At 42.4% G+C, this 19,647-nt stretch overlaps 1 protein-coding gene across 12 annotated transcripts in view; it reads left to right on the top strand.

Moving 5' to 3' along the window:
• ANKS1B (ankyrin repeat and sterile alpha motif domain containing 1B) overlaps positions 1 to 19,647 on the top strand; it is a 421,823-nt gene that overhangs the window by 209,360 nt on the left and 192,816 nt on the right. For all 12 annotated transcript variants that reach the window (XM_077339156.1, XM_077339148.1, XM_077339147.1 and 9 more), the window contains one exon: positions 10,487 to 10,585. In XM_077339156.1, coding sequence (XP_077195271.1) covers positions 10,487 to 10,585 — 99 coding nt within the window. The remainder of the gene's footprint in view (positions 1 to 10,486; positions 10,586 to 19,647) is intronic.

Raw genomic sequence — 19,647 nt, 5'->3', positions numbered from 1 at the left:
AAGGAATTGATTATGCCACCATCCATTTGTATAAGGGTTTTATGTGTATTTATCTATAATTTCACTGCTTTTATATTCTGTGGCCGTCTAGATATAAAAAACAATAATAAAATAAATATTATGGTGTAGTACTCTCAAGAGTTCTAACTTGTGCCTAGGCTGACAGTTGAAGAGATTCATCCTCAAATCTCCAGGTATTTCCCAACCTGAAATTGGCAGTCCTGTTTCCTATCCCCCCCTGGTAGGCAAGGGGGCTAGCAACCCCATTTTATTTGCTTTGTTATCAAAACAAACAAGTCTCTAGCTTTGATGGCAACTGCATTTCTTGATCATTTCTACACAAGGAATCTGTTTGGGACAACCTTTGAATGTTGGTGGGTTTTAGAGTCCCCTCTACATGACGTTGCCCATAGCTCGAGGCTATCCAGGAAATGAGCTGGGAAAGAGGGGAGGGCGGGTGATCGGGAAGCTTTCTCCCAATCATGCAGGAGTATGAGCACTTTAATTTTAAGCCAACCATTAACACAAAATGTCTTTTTGGGCTCCAGGGACCATGTTCAGCATCTCAGAAATCCCCCCAGACAGAAATAAAGTCCCAAAGAACAGGAATCCCCCCAAAAGGGGGGGTGCTTCTGGTGTTTTTCCATAGCAACACGGCAGTGTTGATTTACATTAAAAATGCATCTGTGCCTTCAAAAAATTGTTGGGAGCTCGGGGGGGGGGAGTTTCAGTACACGAATGAACTGTGCTGTGATTGGTGGCTTGCTGTGATTGACAAGCCAAGGAGCGGAGGGAGAAGTCCGGCTTGTTTTTCCTTGCAGCCTCATCCAGAGGCAAAAAGCCACGATGGAGCAGAGGGAAAATGCGGGTGGTGTTTCCCTGTGAGGAGGGCTGCAAACATGAGATTTACCATCCCACTTATGCAAGCAGGAAGCCACTCGCATTTTACCTCTCCATGCGGAAATGGTCCTAGTTTTGTTGAATTGTAGAATAGCAACTCAGCATGTGCATCTTCTTTTCCTGTATAATTAGTAAGTGGGTAGATTATACCAAAACTTGTTGTTCATTTTTAGAACAATGTTATCCATGACAAAGTTCCTTGAAGGATCCTTCAAATCATCCATTTCTACTGTTGAAGTAAATAAATCACATGTATTAAGATATTTTAAGAAACTTGTTATTCTAAGAGCAACATTTTTGTCAGCTATGGAAGCTTGCTATGACAAAGGTTGAGAACCCATTGCATATAAAGTACATAAGGTCTTATCACAGCAGTCATCTTGTTACCACAGTAACAGGAGTGAGCAAGCTCAGTCAGGCCTACAACAACTGAATAGAAAAGGATAAGCAAAACCCAGCCCTCCTCCCATGTGAAGCAAATTGTTGGAACAATTGGGGAAGATGAAAAAAAGAATTGTCAACTTTTAAACAATTGGGTTTTTCTTTTGTATTTTTAGAAACAATTGTGATGCAATTGAAATTGTTTTCATTTAGCCTTGGGGTTTCCAGTACTGTAAAATTTGGGTATAGTCTATTAATAAGACTTTATAACAGATATGCAGTGTGCTTTATACAATACAATAATCTGGGTTCATCATATATAGAGAGAAATGGGGCAAATAGCCCTCTGATAGAAATGTAATGGGATAGACTTTGTATAACTGGGCCAGGAACCTGAAATCCAGGTAAACAACATCAACTGAGTTTCCATGATCTAGTAAGCAAATTACTCAGTCAAAGAAGGAAACCAGATTGGTCTGGCTGGACTTGTTGGAGACAAATCCATGCTGACTTCCCCAGATCAACAAATTGTCCTCCAGATGTTTTCAGATCACCCCTTTTAAAATCTGCTCCATTATCTTCCCTTCGTCAGAGGTCAGACTTACTGGCCTTTAGTTTCCCAGGTCATCTCTCCTCTTTTTTTTTTTTTTTGAAGAATAGGATAATGTTAATTCTCCTCCAGTCTTTTGGCACATCTCCAGTCCTCCAAGAAGTCCCAAGATGATGGAGAAAGGTTCGGCAAACACTCCAGAAAGTTCTTTGAGCACTCTTGGGTGCACACCATCTGGCCCAGGGGTTTGCATTGAATTTTATTTCAACCATCTTAGACCAGAGCAATATAAAAACATAAAGAAACAGAATAAAATAGGAGGGGGAAAACAATCTCTTATCCATAAAATATGACAATCCCAATATACAAATTTCATAGAAAAGTCACCCTACCATGAGGTGGTGAATTTTACAGGTGGCAGCACAAATCTTTGCTGTAACAGCTGACAATTCAGGGTTCTTGTCCTTCAATAACATTTTTACCAGCACAGAGTCAGAACAGCCAGGAAATCTTTTTAAAACAGGAGTTATTAATTTTAAAAGAGTATCATTGTAAAAAGAACAGCTCAATAAAACATGTTCTGTGGTTTCAAGCTGTCTAGTTCCACATGGACAGAATCTCTCAGAGGGATATTTTGGTAATGGCCTTCAAGAGTGGCCGATGGCAATGCAGAGTACCTGGCAAGAATGAAAGCTCTTCTAAGGCTATTATACTCTAAAGTTAGAAGATATGTTGCTGGTGCCATAATATTTCTTAATTTGTCAGAGGATAGAAAGATAGGGGACGTTTCTAAATCTGATTGATGTCCAGGCCCAGGGAATTTGAACTCATTTAGTGCAGCCAAGTGCTTCTTGACAACCTCTCTGCCCATGTCAACCCACCAAACAGACACCATACCTTGCCTACTACCATCCCTAGAAAAAACAGGAAAAATAGGTACTGAACCTTTCTGCTTTCTCTCTGTCTGCTGTCAGAGTCTTCAGCCAGCAGTTGGCTCATTACTTCATTTACCTTATGCTTGCTTCTCACATATCTGAAAAAGCTTTTGTTGTTATAGTAGGCTTCATTGGCCAGTCTCAGCTCACTCCCAGCTTTGGCCTCTCTGAGGGCTGACTTAAGTGCTTAGTAAGCAGCAGAAAATCTTAATTAGAGGTCCACCCTTCCCTCCATTTTCTGAACATTTCCTTTTTCTTCTTCCTCAAAGCTGGGCTATTTTGTAGGTTAAGCAATTCCTCTCACTACATGCCCAGGCAACCCATTGCAAACCTGCATTTTAAAAAACATTAAGAGCCATGCAGGGTGGGAAATTGTTTGCGATGAGCCCTGCTGTGCAGGGTGCAAGGACAAACCAGCTTGTTTTTGTTCAAGAAGCTTTGAAGCCCAGCCTGTTATGGTTCTGTTCATAAATCATCTGAAAATATTTCTGTGCTGTCACTTCCTTTGCTGTGGGAGCGGTCTGGTGATGTCAGATCCGGTGGGAGTGTCTGGGTTACGTCACTCCTGATGACAAATGATTGCCAGGGGCATGGCTGGGAAGTGTGGCCCACTGAAATCATTTCCAGGGTTTCTCAAAGCCTGAAAAATGTTTCATGGCTTTCTCAACAATAAAAAGGTTGAGAAATGCTGTTCTGGATGCTTAGATGAGTTTGTTTCCCAGCACACATCAGAGAAATTGAAGTCAACTATAATTGTGAGGTCCTTTTGCTCAGTTATTCTATCAAGCTACTCAAGAAGGGCAGCATCCATGTCCTCATTCTGGTCAGGTGATCTGTAGTAGACGCCAACCAAGATATTCTGTTTTTTCACACTTATCTTCACCAAGATGCTTTCCACTGGAGTGCCACTCTGTTCCTCTAGTATTTATTGACAGACAAGCCCTCTCCCTACATACAGCAGTACTCCACCTCCTCTTTGATCTTTTCTGGGGTTTTTTTTTTGAAAAATTCATAACCATCCCCAACCTGTGGGCCACGGACCACATGTGGTCCTTCGACTAATTGGAGGTGGGCCCCGAAGGACACCTTCTCCCCCCCTCGGCCCTTTACTTCATCCCCCCCGGCTCTTTACAACACACTTCAGGTGTCATTGTCTCCCAGATGGGACTATCTCGTTGCAGAGAAACAAGCTTAGGGTTCCCATTGATTTGTCATTGTCATGAGTTAAAATTTCCATGAAAATAAAATGTTCCTTATGTTCATTGTTGTGGCATGTCTGCATCTTATTTTGAAGGGATGTTTAAACATTACCATAGCGATCAGAGAGCGTTAGGGCAGTGGTTGAGAGTAGAGGAGTAAACTACCCCCCCCCACCGGGCCTCAGTAAAATTGTCAACCATCGAGTGGTCCCCGGTGATAAAAAGGTTGGGGACCACTGCACTACTGTATTCCATCCATGGGAAATTCCACCAAGTCTCTGTAATGCCTACTAAATCATCACTCTCAGTCTCTGTCTCTCTCTGCATGAGAAGCTCTTCCTTCCTATTGCCCATACCTTGGGTGTTGGTATATAGGCACCTGAAGCCTCTTACCCTTGGTTCCACTTGACCTGGCCTTCCCAGGTGGGGCACTACTATATGCTCTCCTATATTAGAATCCCTGTGTTGTACGTCTCCTTCCCTTTGTGGCTTCAGTTTAAAGCTCTCTTGATGAATCTTCCCAAGTTCCTGTCAAACATATTCTTTCCCAAACCTGGATAAGTGAAGTCTAGTAAGCCTTCTTTTAGAAAACCTATCCCATCGTCCCGGAATCCAAATCCCACCTGCTGACGCCACCAATGTAGCCAGCAGTTCATCTCTGTTATCTTGAGCTTCCAACTTGTGCCCTTACTTCTTTCCCTTACAGGCAGGACTGAAGAGAAAACCACTTGTGCCCCCATTTATTTCTGCTGTTTCCAAAAATCTTCATAGTCAGCCTAAAGTAGTGATCCATAGGTTTGCTCCATTTTAGTATCCGATCCATGATATCTTTAATCCCTCAGACTTAGGGGTCAGGCCTAGACGTGTGACATTTGTCTCCTCTATGACAAGTGTAGTCCATCTTGTCTTCAAGGAGGAAAATAAACACGGCACACTCCATGCAGGTGACAGGATATGGGCCTTGGATATCCATTATTGTCTTCCAGATAGATTCCTTCACTCTAGAATCTTTGTCTTTAAGATAAATATGTTAAGGTGATCAAGAAATATGTTAATTGATCACATCAATAGCATAATCATTGGAACAACTGCCACAGCACCCAAAAGGCAACTGCAGTCTGGAAAACACATTTACAAGTATAGCACTCACTGTGCATTTTGCTCCAGAATTTGCTCTAGACTTACTTTGCAACCTATGTATAGTTCTAATTCTATCTCTCATTACATCTTTGTACTGAGATCATATGACTATAGCTATCCACTGTAAAATATGACTCTGGGGCAAATTATCTCTGTGTTGAAGGGTAGCAAAATAAAACTTAGGAATACTTGTATGGTATATACTTCTGTGAAATTTAAAAGACATCTAGGTAAGGAGAATTACCAGCTGTGCTAGATAATACATTTGTTATAGGTTTTGATTTTCTGGACATCACAATATGTTTTTTATCATTTGAAAGGCAAAGGATGTGATTGAATGCCCTTTTCTTAAATTTCAAAACTGTTGTCGCAAAACTGCAGCTGGGGAATATATAAATTTTATAGATATGTAGAATTCAAACCAGATGAATATAGCTTTATTCTAATACTTTATTCTCATCCTTTTGGGAGGATAGAAATGCAAATAATTTTTGAAATCTCTTGAACTGTGCAGGTCTGCTTTATCATTACATTTTCTCTTAGCTTCCCTGGAGAGATTTACTGCTAACTGAAATGTATTTAATTGATTGTCAGTTCAATCTGTATTGTAACTTTCATGTTTTCTGAGGCTGAAAATGAGTGCAACCATTGTTACTTTGTATGGTGTCAGATATTGTTTGTTAATCAATGTACTGGAACTGCTCCCAGAACTCCTCTCTGACTTCTGTCTGTGACTTCCTTAAAACCTCTGTTCAAAATCTGCATTTTCATGAAGGCTTAGTCACAGCCCCCCACTTTTTACTGACTATACAACTGAAATTAACATGTTTTTTCTCTGTCATCCATTTCATCTTCCTCCCTTCCTTTTAATGTCTTCCCTGTACCAGATTTTAAATTGGGAAGCTCCATCGGGCATGGGCTTGTTCAGGGTCTTGCACAATCATGGAAATATATATACATATAAATTTAGATAATAAAATAAACTTTAAATGCAATATCATGTAACGTTCATGTTTGGTCATCTGTGCAGTCCTCTCTTGGGACTGATCACATAAGCCAGCTGCGAAAAAGGTACTTTAAAGCTAAAAAGTCACTAGAGGTTGCCCTCCAGACCTTTATCAGAGCCATCTGAAATGCAACTCCTTGAAGACTTGTGGCTGGTGAATAAAGGGCCAGAAGAGGAAGTATGCCTTCCCCAGGTTGACAGAATGCAATTAACAGCTTTGTACACTGTCAAGAGTTTGGGTGACTCTTGATGCCAACTTATCAATGGAGGTGCAGGTCATAAATGTAGCTTGCCAGGCACTTTACACTCTGCATCAGGCAAAGCTACTGACAGCCCTTCTGGCCCCAGAAGACCTAGTCACTATCCTTGGTCTTGATCTGGAGATTATAGTTGGTACAAAATTTGCTGGTGATCACTAACCTCAATGACACAAACCTGGTGTTAGCAAGAGCCACGGTCCTGGCTCCAACCTGGTGGAATGAGTTGCCAGTTGAGATCCAGGCCCTGATGGAAATGGCACTTATCGACCAGGTCTACAGTCAAGACCAGAGTAGTCCAAAGTTTTATGGGCCTCCATCTTCTTCTTGGCTATCCCTGTTTGATGTCATTATCAGTCTGGGAGCTGGTGGAGGATGCAAAGGGGTGGGGTGGGGATAGGGTTTTAAAATTGCATTTTATTGTAATGTTAGTTTTCTTATTTATTTCACTGAATGTGTTTTATTGCTGCAAACTACGTTGAACCCGTATGGAGAAGGGCAGTATAGAAATGAAATATTCATTCATTTATTCATTCAAGTCTACAGGGAGCTTTTTTATAGGAAAAGGGTAATGTGGTCTCCGGGAGAAAACACCCATTCCCATCAGTACCTTTTTTACCATAATTGGAATAAGTTCTATTTTCTGTCTCAGTGTACCTTTATCATCTTTCCTACTAAAAACTGAGTTTATTCTGTTTGGAGTGGAGAAGAGCTTTCTTTCTTTCTTTCTTTGGCTGTTTCCTTCAAATGAGAAAAATATGCATTTGGTATAGATGGGACTGTGAGTCATTTGTTTCATGGATATTTTTTCTAAGGCTTAAGGGCTGCCTTTTGTACCCTGTCTTATTTGCTCATACTTTCCCTCTAGGGAACTATGTCACAGAAGGCGTTATTCAAATGCTGCATTAAATGTGGCACTAGAATGCCCTACTCAGACAAGAATATTGTAGCCTGCTCTATATGCAAACAGTTCATTTCCAAGGCAAAGCACAATAGGACCTCCTGCCTCAAAGTAGCACTCTGAGAAGGCTGGTAAACTGTAACTGCTAAGGTTATCTCCCATTTAATAGGGGTTGCATGATCAGAGCCTTAGTTCATAACTTTTCAGCCTGGAGAAGAGGAGGTTGAGAGAGGATATGATTGCCCTCTTCAATTATTTGTAAAGTCGTCGCTTGGAAGACAGTGGTACCTGTTCACAGCAGAGAATAGTACCCAACAGTAATGGCTTTAAACTGTGTGTAGAATGGTACTGGCTAGATATAAGGGGGGAAATGTCAGAGTAGTTCAGCAGTGGAATCGGCTGCCTATGGTGGTGGTGAGTGCCCCCGCACTGGTTGTCTTCAAGCTGCATCTGGACAGATACTTATGGATGCTTTTGGCCAATCGTGCATTGAGCAGGGGCCTGTAAGACACTTTCCAACTCTATGATTATTTGTTTTAATGGTCTCAATGACAGCTGTGTTACCCATGGCCAAACTTTTTATGTGACCGCTACAATTTTGGTTTGTTTCATGGTTCCGAGTCACCATTTCCAGCATTATTTTTATTCTATGACCTGTAATAATATGAAGTCTATGGCTTGATGGTTCCTGGATCACACTTCATTTTTGGGGAACCTCTTTGATTTTAAGCAGCACAATGTCATCCTCACTACTGATGCTTTCCTAGAGATTTAGGAAGCTCGTTGTAAGGGTCTCACTGTACAGGAAAAATGGCTGTCCAATGAAAAGGGCCTTCATATTAATGTACTTGATCTTTGAGCAATTAAGTATGCTCTTAACACCTTCTCAAATATTGTTCAGGGGAGATTGATTTTAGTACAAATGGACAAGTGTCTGCAATGTCCTATATCAACAGATAAGGAGGCTCAAGATCCAGGAAACTAAACAAAGAAACAGCAGAAACATGGGGTTGCGCCTTGACACAGGGCATTTCTTTGCAAACCATTCATATTGCCGAGGAAAACAAGCTACAAGCTGATACGCTCAGCAGGTTCTATTCTTCAAATCACAAGTGGTCTCACTGACCAGTATATTCACCCTATCTTCAATACATGGGTTATCCTTCCAGTGGACTTTTTTACCATGCAATTCAGTACCAAGGATCAGATCTCTTGTATGGTAGTCAGTAAGCCCCTTTCAATAGGGAATGCTTTCCAATTTATTTGGACAGGTACTTTAAAATGCATTGTAGTAGTCAAGCTAATGAGGGATGCCTTGCAGGCCATCTTAGAGGCCCCATTTTGGTCATACCAGCATTGGCTCACCCCTCTGCTCAGGAGATTCAAGGGAAATTACATTTATCTCCTTAACTTTTCTGATCTATTGAGGAACGGTCATTTACTACACCACAGTACGTGACACCTTCACCTTACATTGTAGCACCTCATGGGTCACTGACTCTTCAAAAACAGGTCCAGGAAGTCCTTTTGAGTGCATGAAAGGTCTCCACTAGACATTTATATGAAAACTAGGAAATAAGCCCGCTGCAGGCTTAATGCAGCGGGTGCTAGCGGGGCTGGGGAGGTGCAGTGGGGCTGGGGCAGCTCAGGCTGGGCGGCGCAGTCTGGCGGTGCAGGCTACCGTGTGTAGCTGTAGACTGGGTCTGGGCGGCTGGGTCATCGGTGAGGCGGTCGGTGTCGGCGGTGGAGGGTGGGAGGGCAGGTGGGCCGCACGGCCGCGGGGCAGGGTCCGGCTCCGGAGCTGCTGGCACGGCAGCGGGCGGCGGGCTGCATGGCGGGTGGGGTGGCGGTGCGCTGGCATTGGTGCCGTGGAGGGCCAGGCGTCGCGGAGGCCGTGGGTGGGCCACGGCAGCTTGCGGCGGCAGGGCGCGTTGGGAAGCAGCAGCCGTCCGGGCCGCATTGGAGTGATGGAATGGCGGCGAGCGGCGGCAGGTAGGGCAGCTGGAAAGGGGGTGGTTCGGGAGGCGCTTTGTGGCTCCTGATTGGTCAGTCCTCTGGCAAGGGTCCAATTGCAAGCGGCGCCGATTGGACCCTCTGAGTGTCAGTCCGGAGGAAGGGGCCTATGGGCACCCTTCCTCATCACGGACAGGGCCCACCCTCGGAGCCCTTAACCAATTATTTAATCCGCTCCGCTAGGAGCGGGTTAAATATAAGTGAAAATGGTTTTCAGCATAGGCTGTAACGAAGGGTTCACCCACCTATTCATACTCAATTTCTGAAATTTGAGAGTTCCTTTATTCCCTGAAAGTATAAGGGCTAGCACACTCTTCAGTAAAGATGCTTATCATAACCCTGTAGATAACATTCCTATGTTATCATATAGGCTTTGCAAACAATGTCCTTTATAATTACTGGCCAAATGTCCTTTAGAACAGGGGTAGTCAACCTGTGGTCCTCCAGATGTTCATGGACTACAATTCTCATGAGCCCCTGCCAACAAATGCTGGCATGGGATCATGGGAACTATAGTCCATGGACATCTGGAGGACTACAGGTTGACTACCCCTGCTTTAGAATTAGTGTTAAAGTTTGCTTTCTTGTGGCCATAACTTCCATTAGGCGAGTGAGTGAATTGTCTGCTCTGTGTGTCGACCCCCAGTTTCTGAAAAACTTTCTAGAATATGTCGTCAGGCAGAATTTGGAGTTTTTACTTGATTGTGTAAGATTTTCACTTGGTCCAAAGACTGTTTTGCCTGTTCCCCCTCCAAATCAATCTTCACCAGCAGAATGTGCTCTGCATACTCTTGATGTGAACAAATAGATAAGTTGGCCAAACTGCAGAGATGAAATAACAGTAAAAAAAAAGGCAAGACCCTAAAATAATTTAAATAATATATTCCTAAAAAGTACAAAACTATTTATATTTAAATTCTTCTTCAATCAAGCACTTCACAAATGGAGGCAGGCTTATCATTCTATTTTAAAATAATTCAAATCTTTTGGAAGTTGGTAAACTGTTTCATATATGAGGACCAAGGGGCAGTCAGTTTCCTCTCATTCCTTGTCTAGATGGATTGTGACAGTAACATGAATTGTGCAGAAATTAACTTGATGAAAGATGGGTACAATTAAGTGTAACCCTGGTTTTCCAACAGGTCCTAGTATGTGTAACCTTGGTTTTCAAGCTATTGACAGCACTTGTTTCTGTGTGTTTCAGGGAAGCAATGTTATGGAAGATCAGGATCTATTGGAAATCGGAATACTTAATTCCGGACACAGACAAAGAATTCTACAGGCCATTCAGCTCCTTCCAAAGGTACCCTTTTTATTATTTTCAATACTATATATCAGTTTCATAAGAAAGAGAATGTCATTTTTTAAAACGGTAGATTCCTGAACTTTACTATCTGCAAATATGATTTTAGGCCTTTTCACATTTCCAGTGTATGATCCACTCTACTGCCTTTACTTTCTACTTTATGTGTAAGTGGAAAAGCTGCTCAAAATGCAGAACTATTCAGTGTGTTGTTCTAAACTAGCTATTATTCAGAAATCTCTCTCTCTCTGCTGTTTTCATAATCTTCATGTATAATGCACAGTGGATTCTTACCTTTGCTTCACAGCACAAACAGATGTGTGAATTTTCCCATTGGTGCAAACAGTTAGGAAATCTATAATTTACAATGATAAAGGGTGTCTTATATTGTCACATAAACCACTTTTACTATTGGGTCAAGTTGGCTATGACTTTACACCACTTCACACATAAATGTATTGTCACACAGAACAGTTCCTCATATTCTTTCATATCAAATCTGTGCTAAACATTTTGGCCAATTTATCGCTTATCAATGCAAATATGTTACTTAAGGAAAGCTCATATGACAGATTCCACAGGCAAGGATTTATGCATCTCCAGGGCTTCACAGGTACAGAAATTGCCCCTAGAAATTCTATAAGTGTGCTGCTATGATGTTACACTACTTACATGAAAAGGATAAGAGCAGTTATTAAGAAAATAAGCCAACAAAAAAATGATTTGAATGATTTAAAGTAGATGACATTGCACGAGTCATACTCAATTACTAATAAAGAATTACCTCAAGGATTTTTTGGGTTCCTGAATATGATGGGGAAAACCTTCTTTCAAAGTACAAATTTGATCTACTTCCTAAAAGCCGAACTACATGTAATAAAACACAAGATTACCAGAGAAACTTGCAGAGGTTGCCACTGTGGTAAGTTTATCCACAAATGCCTGTTATGAGTGGAGTGAATCCCCTGATTTCCCTTCACATCATTTTTGAACTGAAACATCACTGGGGCCGATTCCACATTGGGGGGGAAGGCCAGGGGGTGCTCATATAGCAGCGGGGCTAATTCTGGCTTCCACATGTTATCGCTGGCACCCTGGCACCCTCCTGGGCCTGGTGCACTTTAGGGTACCATTGCCCTGCAATAAGGGAAAGTGGATATTTTTTGCAATCTCTTACCTGCCCCAGGGGCCAACAGTGTCTAGCCAAGAGCAGGCCTATGTGAATGCAGAAGAGCCAGGCCTGCCAGCAGGGACATAAAATGCCCCAGTTGACTCTGCACTGCTTTTTTTTTTTTATTTGCAGGAAGGTGGGATTGCATTGTTGTGTAATCCCACCTTCCTGCAAATAGCGCCCCCCCCCCATTTCCCTCCCATGCTGCTGAACATTTATACCCTTGCTGCATCGTTAGGATGCAGAAATCCAAGGTGGTCCGGGCCCGCCATGGTAAAAGGTCACCTATTGGGAAACAGGAATCAGTGGAGTATGCTGCTGCTTCACAGCGCACAGGTGGCAGCCTGGGGCAGCACCACTGCTACAGAAGATGCCTGGGGGAATTATTTATCTGGGTTGCTGCAAAAGTTAGCATTCAGTGTGCTTGCATTTGGGGAAAAAATTCTCCAGTGCCATTTCAGATTGGAAAAATGGTGCAGAAGGAGACAGGAGCCTGTCTTCCACCAGAGCATAGTCCCAATCTAAACTGGGCTTCTGAGGTGCTTCTGCATTATATTCCCACTGAAAACTCACAGCTACCATGTGGTATATTTAACATGCAGTTTGGACCCAACTGATCACATCACACAAGTTGCCGTTACTTTCTCACTTCGTTTATCATACAGCCTTTCTTTTCTCTGTGGAATGACTGAAAGAAATTGGTAAATTGTAAATGAACTTACCTTGCTAACAGTTTTCTCTTATCTTACTTATTCATTTCTTCAAATTGGCTCTAAAGAAAATTAAGTTTGAGGGAAATCCTATTTATCTGTATTTGCATATTATGTTAATTTCAGCTCCAGAGGAAATTCTTTTTCATACATACATGTTTGTTTATTATTTGATTTCTATAACTATCCTTCCCAGAATAGCTGGCTCATGGTGGTTCACAACATTTAAAACTATACAAAAATATGCAATAAAACTATAAAATTCAAGCAAGGTGGCAAGCAAGAAGCTTGTGGTTTACAGTGTTGAATGTTACTGTGAGGTCTAACAACATAAGCAGCGCCATCCTGCTCTGGTCCAGCTGTTGCTAGAGGTCAACCATCAGGGGACCAGAGCCATCTCCACCCTTTTGCCAGGATGGAAATCTGACTGGAATGGGTTGAGGACACAAGCTTCATCTAGGTATGCCAATAGTTGGTCTGCAGCAGCCCTTTCAACCACCTTCCCCAGGAACACAAGATATGAGAGTCGTCAGTAGCTGGCTGGGTCCTGGGGGTCCAACAATAGTTTCTTCAGTAGGAGCTACACAACTGCCTCTTTCAGTTCCCCTGGGAGCATCCCTGTGGACAGGGAAAACTTTATTTTATTTTAATTCATTTATATTTAGATTTATTTCCTGCCATTCCCAGCCAAGGATGATTTGCGGCAGATTATACTCAACGGCTCATGGTGGGTGACAATCAAGGTCTGCTTACAAGCAGGTTACAATTACAATCTCCCAAAGGGAACCTCTTACCCTCTTATCTCTCTGTTTGAGGACAGGGATCCAGTGGGCAAGTGGTTGGCTTCACCAAAGTTAGCAACCTATCCACTTCCATCAGTGAAAGCCATATGAAACTATCAAATGATCCCTCAGAAGGAAAAGGGGCCTCCAGTTCCCTTACTGTATCAAGTGTTGAAAGTAGGTTGCAGTGGAACGTCAAGACTTTGACTACAAAATACCTTGGAAAGGCCTCACAGCTGATTTCCAGTTGACTATAATTTGGGCATCCTGTCTCGAAGGCGATAAGACACAAATTACCCTAAACAGCTGTGTCAGGTGTGAGCTTGTGGACTTCATAAAAGCTGCATGAAACTCTCATTTGACTACCTTTTCCACCATCCCATAGGCTCTTAGAAGCATCCTAATGGATGTTCTTAAAGCCTTCCTCCATGCCTGTTCTAGCCATCTCAGCTCCTGTTTCCTCTTGTGTAGCTCTTTGGTATATCAGGAGCTCTCTTGGGATGGGGGGTGAAAAAGGCACTGAGGAATGATCTCATAGACAGCAGTCAGCATCCAACTATGCCAGTCCCTGACCAGCTCATCTAATGAGTTGCTAAGAGGTGTCAAATCCTGCAGAGCATTCAGGAAATCATTTAGATCCATAAGTATATGTGAGCCAACCAAAATACACTCTCTGCCTACATGGGGGGGGGGGGGTATACTGAGCTGGGCCTTCAGGGCACAATGTTCTGACAAGGGTATGGCATTAACTGCTGCTAGATTCACATCAGCCCCTGCTGCAATGATTAAATCCAGGATATGGCCTGCCTAATGGTTGGAACCGGCAACAACCTCTGAAAACCCTAGCACTGCCGTGGATATTTGGTCCAGTTCTTGCCCAGAGGTGAGCATATCCACAAAGACATTGGAGTTCTCCAGAACCAATAGTCTGGGGAACTGCCATGCCCAGGTAGTGGCCACCTCTTGGAGGTCCAATAAGGCATCTAGTGGTGACTTAGACAGATGGTACGCCAACCGGATGGTCAAGATCTCAACCGAGTCCCACCCGAGGCCAACGCATCAGTGCCTGGGATCTTTCTTTGGTGCTGGGAGTGCCCTGAAGGAGAAAGCCACCTGGACCAGTATCACATCATCAACTTTGCAATGGTGTTCTGGTATTTAGGCAAAAACTCAATTAAAACTCCTTTTATCATAGATTTTTTGCCTAAATACTACAGCATTCCTACAGTGCTGGTGACTTGATAATGTTGATGACAATACCTAAATCTCACTTGTACTACTGGTAAGCCCCCTCCCCTTACTGGTTGCCAGGAGGGACCTGGTAATCCTCCTCCAATGTTTTCATGTAGATGTTAAAGAGCCTGTGGAACAAAATAGAACCCTATAGAACCGCACAGCATATATACTGCAGGGATGAGCAGCAGTCCCCCAGTTCTTCCACCTGGAATTATCCACATAAGCATGGAATCACCAAAACATGGTGCCTTCTCACTCATCTAGTGCTTCCTGATGGTTAGTAGTTTCAAAATCCACTGACTCAGAATAATCTTCAGGGACATATTCCCTGTTCCTTTCCCTCCTATAAGGGAGGTTAGACAACAGGGTGAGTCCCCAAAGGCAGTTTTAAAAAGCCACTTCTCTATCAGAAGGAGTTTCAAAGTGGTTTACAATTGCCTTCCCTTTCCTCTCCCCACGTGCTGTGATATAGGTGAGGCTGAGAGAATCCTGATATTACTGCTCCGTCAGAACAGCTTTTTCAGTGTGTAGTGAGGCCAAGGTCACCCAGCTGGCTGTGTGTGGGGACCAGGGGATCAAACCTGGCTCGCCAGATGTCGGTGCACTTAATCACTACACCACGCTAGTTCTGCTGGTTAGCTCCCTAAAATTGACTGGCATGCAGGGTGTGAGCTGAGCATCCATAATTGGTCCTTTCCCTGCGTGAATGGGCGGGGGCACTGATAAACAATATTGTGACTAGCAAAAATGAGGAAGTTGTTAGGGGATGCTCTGGAAGTCCATCTCAGTGTTGCTACATTAGCATTTGTTTCTTTAGCTGCTTTTGTATTGTAGCTTCAGCTGTGAATAATTACTACATCATGTTGGCATTAACTCTGTTTGGATGGCTGCAGTATACACCAGGACAATAGCATCGCCTATAATGCACTCATACGCAGAAGTCTGTGAATCATATCACATTTCTTAAATGACTCAGTGAAACCAGATAATTGCTATAGTAATTTTACCTTTCATTTTGCTGTATCCAGTGCTTTTGAATGCATGTGTAACAGAACTTATATAAGTAATATATTTTATCTATCAGAGAACATCTTGGCAGCTTTTTCAGTGATATACAGGAAATGTTTCTAATTCTTTTTTCTCATTATGAAAGGAGCAATAACTATATTTAGGGAAATATAAAAATCCATTCTTTGTACTAATATTTTGCAGGTGCATTAGATAGTTAAAAAAATTAAGATTTTTTTTGTTACAATGGTATAAACTTTTCTATGCACAATTTTTGAAATATTGACTGTTTTATGACTATGTTTAGGCTTTCTTTTTCTTCATAATTATTATAATTAAATGTAGAACATTGTTTTAGGAAGAAAGCAATTCAAAGAATTTCACATTCATTTACCTCTTCAGTTAAAAATTATTGGGTTAGATTCAAGAAAATACTGAGCACCATTTCAAAATATAGTGATTTTGTTTCTCATAGTTTGTGTCATCTTTATAAAATGTATCTGTATAAAAGCAAGCATATACCATTTGCAGTAGTAGTGGCCAGAGACCTTCACAATTATATATATAATTACACACACACACACACAATTCAGGGTTTAAAAGTCTTAGAACACACTAGACACGCTCCTCTCTTCCGCCTGTCATTCAAGATAGGTAGCCAATCACCTTCCACACTCTTTTAAAGGGACCGTGATGCCCGCTATTTTTAAAAAACCTATTTGTTTAAACGCATATGTACTAATTAATGGATGCATTGGGCTCCTTTCACTGTAATCCCTCTTGGAATCTGGAGCATTGATGCTTTTAAAAAAATTGGGGAGTTGGGGAGGAACAGGCATGCTTACTGGGCAAACTGGTGGGGAACAGTTTATTTTTTGCTCTGCCTGGGAGATTGTGCACCGCAGTTTTTGTTTTTGTTTTTTAAAAAAAGAAAGCCCCGTTCTGGGTGAGGAGAGAGGGAGACGGGCTTGTGGGTAGGCATTGGAGCTGGAAATCTCACTACTTCAGCCACTTTAGTAACACACTGTAAGGATTTTACAAACTGTAAGGATTTCACTTTTTTTAATGGGTGTGTAATGCCCCTTTATATCTCCTCCATGGGTTGATTACAAAGCCCATTCCAACACAGACCCTGTTAACATTAACAGACAGCATTAATGTTGCTGAAGTGTTACCATTGTGTAACGCTATTTATTTTTCGTTATTCACGTCGTACACAATCTGCAACAATCCTGCAACAGTCCCACAAAAATCGCTTCCTTGTAGCACTTTTTGGGGAATCCACAAAAGTGGATTCCCCCTAAAAAAAACCCCCGCTAGACTCTTGACCTGCAACACATCCAAAAAAGACATGTGCATTCTCAGTATAGCGGTAGCAAGCTCTCGTACCCGAGCTTCTGGTGTCGCGATCGCCATTTTCCCCCCTTAAACTGGCAAAAGCAATGAATAAGCAATGCTTCTTTGGCAGAAATCCCTCCACAAGCAATTGTCTGTAAAGTTTCCAATCACAATACAGCCCCCTGTTTGACACTACTCGTAATTTCAGCCAGAAATTGCACTGGGGGGGGGGCATTTTTTTTAACTTTAAGAGCATGTAAACGATTAAGTGCCAGCTCCTACGTCAGCAAAAAAGGTCTTTCTGATACATTGAATAAGCGAATATGCGTTGCTACTAGTATTTTCAGGTTTTTAAAAAACAGTTTTTAAAGGGAAGCACGAACACAACAGTTAATTGGCTGTTCTGTTTGATTGATGGCCAGGGGCGGGAGGAAGCATGGAAGAATATTGCCTCCTTTGTTATGATTTTGGTGAGACTGGAAACTTGTGCATTACGAGAACAGCACTAGTGGGAGAGCTTTTTTTCCCAATAGAAACAGCTGTGCGCATAACCGAGACCTGCCGCTTTTGATTGCAGTGCTTTTTAATAGTGCTCAGATTTAGCAACATTGCTCATTGTGCGGAATGGCCCTCAGGCTTACTCTTATTTTCAAATCCCTGAATTTATGCGCAAAGCCATCTTTGCCCTGAGCATTGAGCCACTACATATGTGCAACTCAGGCTCCTTCTTTCTTTCATGTTGCTTGAAGGAGGTATGCTATTTTCTGTCCCCCTACCTGCAAGGTCTTAGGGTCTAGGATAAGGAGAACATACAAGGGTGTCCTGTCCCAGGTCCATCAATCTGCTTCTTTATTACCCCTATGCTGCAAGAAAAAATAAATAATGAATAAGTAACTGAGACTCTACTCTCAGAATTCTACAATTGATACATCTACCCATTAACAGAACACATACAGCATTTTACCAACTTGTCAACAAGAATATCATGTGGAACCTTATAAAATGCTTTACTGAAATCCAGATAAACTATGTCTACAGCATTCCCCTGATCCAGTAAGGTAGTCACTTTCTCGAAAAAAGATCTAAGGTTGGTCTGACATGATTTGTTCTTGCGAAACCCATACTGAGTCTTAGAAATCACAGCTCTCTGTTCCAGCTGCTCAAGGACTGACTGATGATTTGTTCCAAAATTTTGCCAGCTACAGATATCAAGCTGACAGGTCGATAGTTACCTGGATCCCCTTTTTTTCCTTTTCTTGAAGATGACGACAACATTATTATGGTAACAATATTATTACTTTTACCTCATAAAAGCTAGGGACCTCATAATCCAGTCAATGTACTAAGGAATCAGCACTCAATGCTTGTAAAACTATGGGCCATTCCACACTGGGATCCATGTAGCAAATTGTTTGCTGAACGAAAAATCGCCATTTTAAATAGTGGAATTCAGCGAAACGCATACCTGCCTTTGTAGTGGAACCCAGTTGCGTTTCTATCGTTTCCCACAGGGTTCCGGTCTCGGTAAAAATCTCTAGAAAGGAAGCGCTATTGCTGAGCTGTGTCCCGCCCCTGGCCGTCAAGCAGCCAATGGGCGGCCGTTAGCATGCTCCCAAACAGCCCCTTTCCCTTTAAGGAAGGTTTAAAAAAAAACACACACACACATACGTTGCAACAAATATGCGTTGATTCGTTGCAACGGAGAGACCCATCCAGCTAGCAGGTGATGTTTGAGCTGCCGTTTCATCGTTGCCACGCTTCCCCCGAGTGAACCCCCCCCCTCACGGGCGCGGTTTTCGGCCGAAAACAGTGTGAAAAATAAAGTGAAAATAAACCAGCAAACGGGCCTCTGCGATGCTTGTGCTTGGTGACTTTAAACAGAGGGACTGCACCCGGGGAAGCGTCACTGGGTAAACGAAGGCTTGCCGGTGCGTTGATCTCCGCTCACTCGGAGAAAAAAAAATGGCGATCGCTTCGACGGAAGATCAGAGGAGAGAGCCAGGGGGAGGGACTTTGCAGAAACTGCAACAATGGTAACGCACAGAACTTTCCCACTAGTGTTGCAGATTGGTTGCAGGAGTGTAGCGCTTTCTGGAGGGTGAATCCACTTTTTGGGATTTCCCTGAAAGCACTACAATGAAGCGCTTTTTGCGGATTGGTTTCAGGAGTGTTGCAGATTGTCAACGACGTTGTGCATAACGGCAAAACTGTAGTGATTTCAATTAGTAACCATTGTGCTATTTTGGACGAATGCGGAACGGCCCTCAGTCTTGGAAAGTGGTTCTCAACCTTCTTTATGCTGTGACCCTTTAATACAGCTTACTCTCTTACCCAGAAAGTTCCATGGAGACAGCTCTGTAATTGGTTGGGATGGTCAGGAGGTTATGGCTGGCAATTTCTATATATTTATCATTGTAGCTTCTGTGTAGTCCCACGTGGGGTCTATGCTTTTGCACGTCTTCCATAGAGAGGAGCTAGCAAGCTTTTTTTTTCAGAGAATTCTAGATTCTAAGAGTGCTTCCCCTTCCCCTTAAGTCATGTGATGTGGGAGGAGCAAGCACTTTTTCCTCCATTCTCTTGTCACTGCCCATATGGGAGGACTTCTTTCAGTGAGCTGAAATTGAATTTTGTCAAGAAGCTTTTTGTTTCATTTGGTGTGTGTTAATGAGGAATAACTTAAACCAACCCTGACTTAAAATTGGTTACATTACCATACCCACGCATGATCAGCCTTGACACCAATGTAAAGAAATAGAAGAGAAAAATACAAAATAAAAAGCAAGAGATGTTTTCCAGAGATCCAAGAAATCAAAGGAG

Source organism: Paroedura picta, chromosome 5 (genome assembly GCF_049243985.1).
Source record: "Paroedura picta isolate Pp20150507F chromosome 5, Ppicta_v3.0, whole genome shotgun sequence".
NCBI lineage: Eukaryota > Metazoa > Chordata > Lepidosauria > Squamata > Gekkonidae > Paroedura > Paroedura picta.
This window is presented reverse-complemented; position numbering and strand designations above follow the sequence as displayed.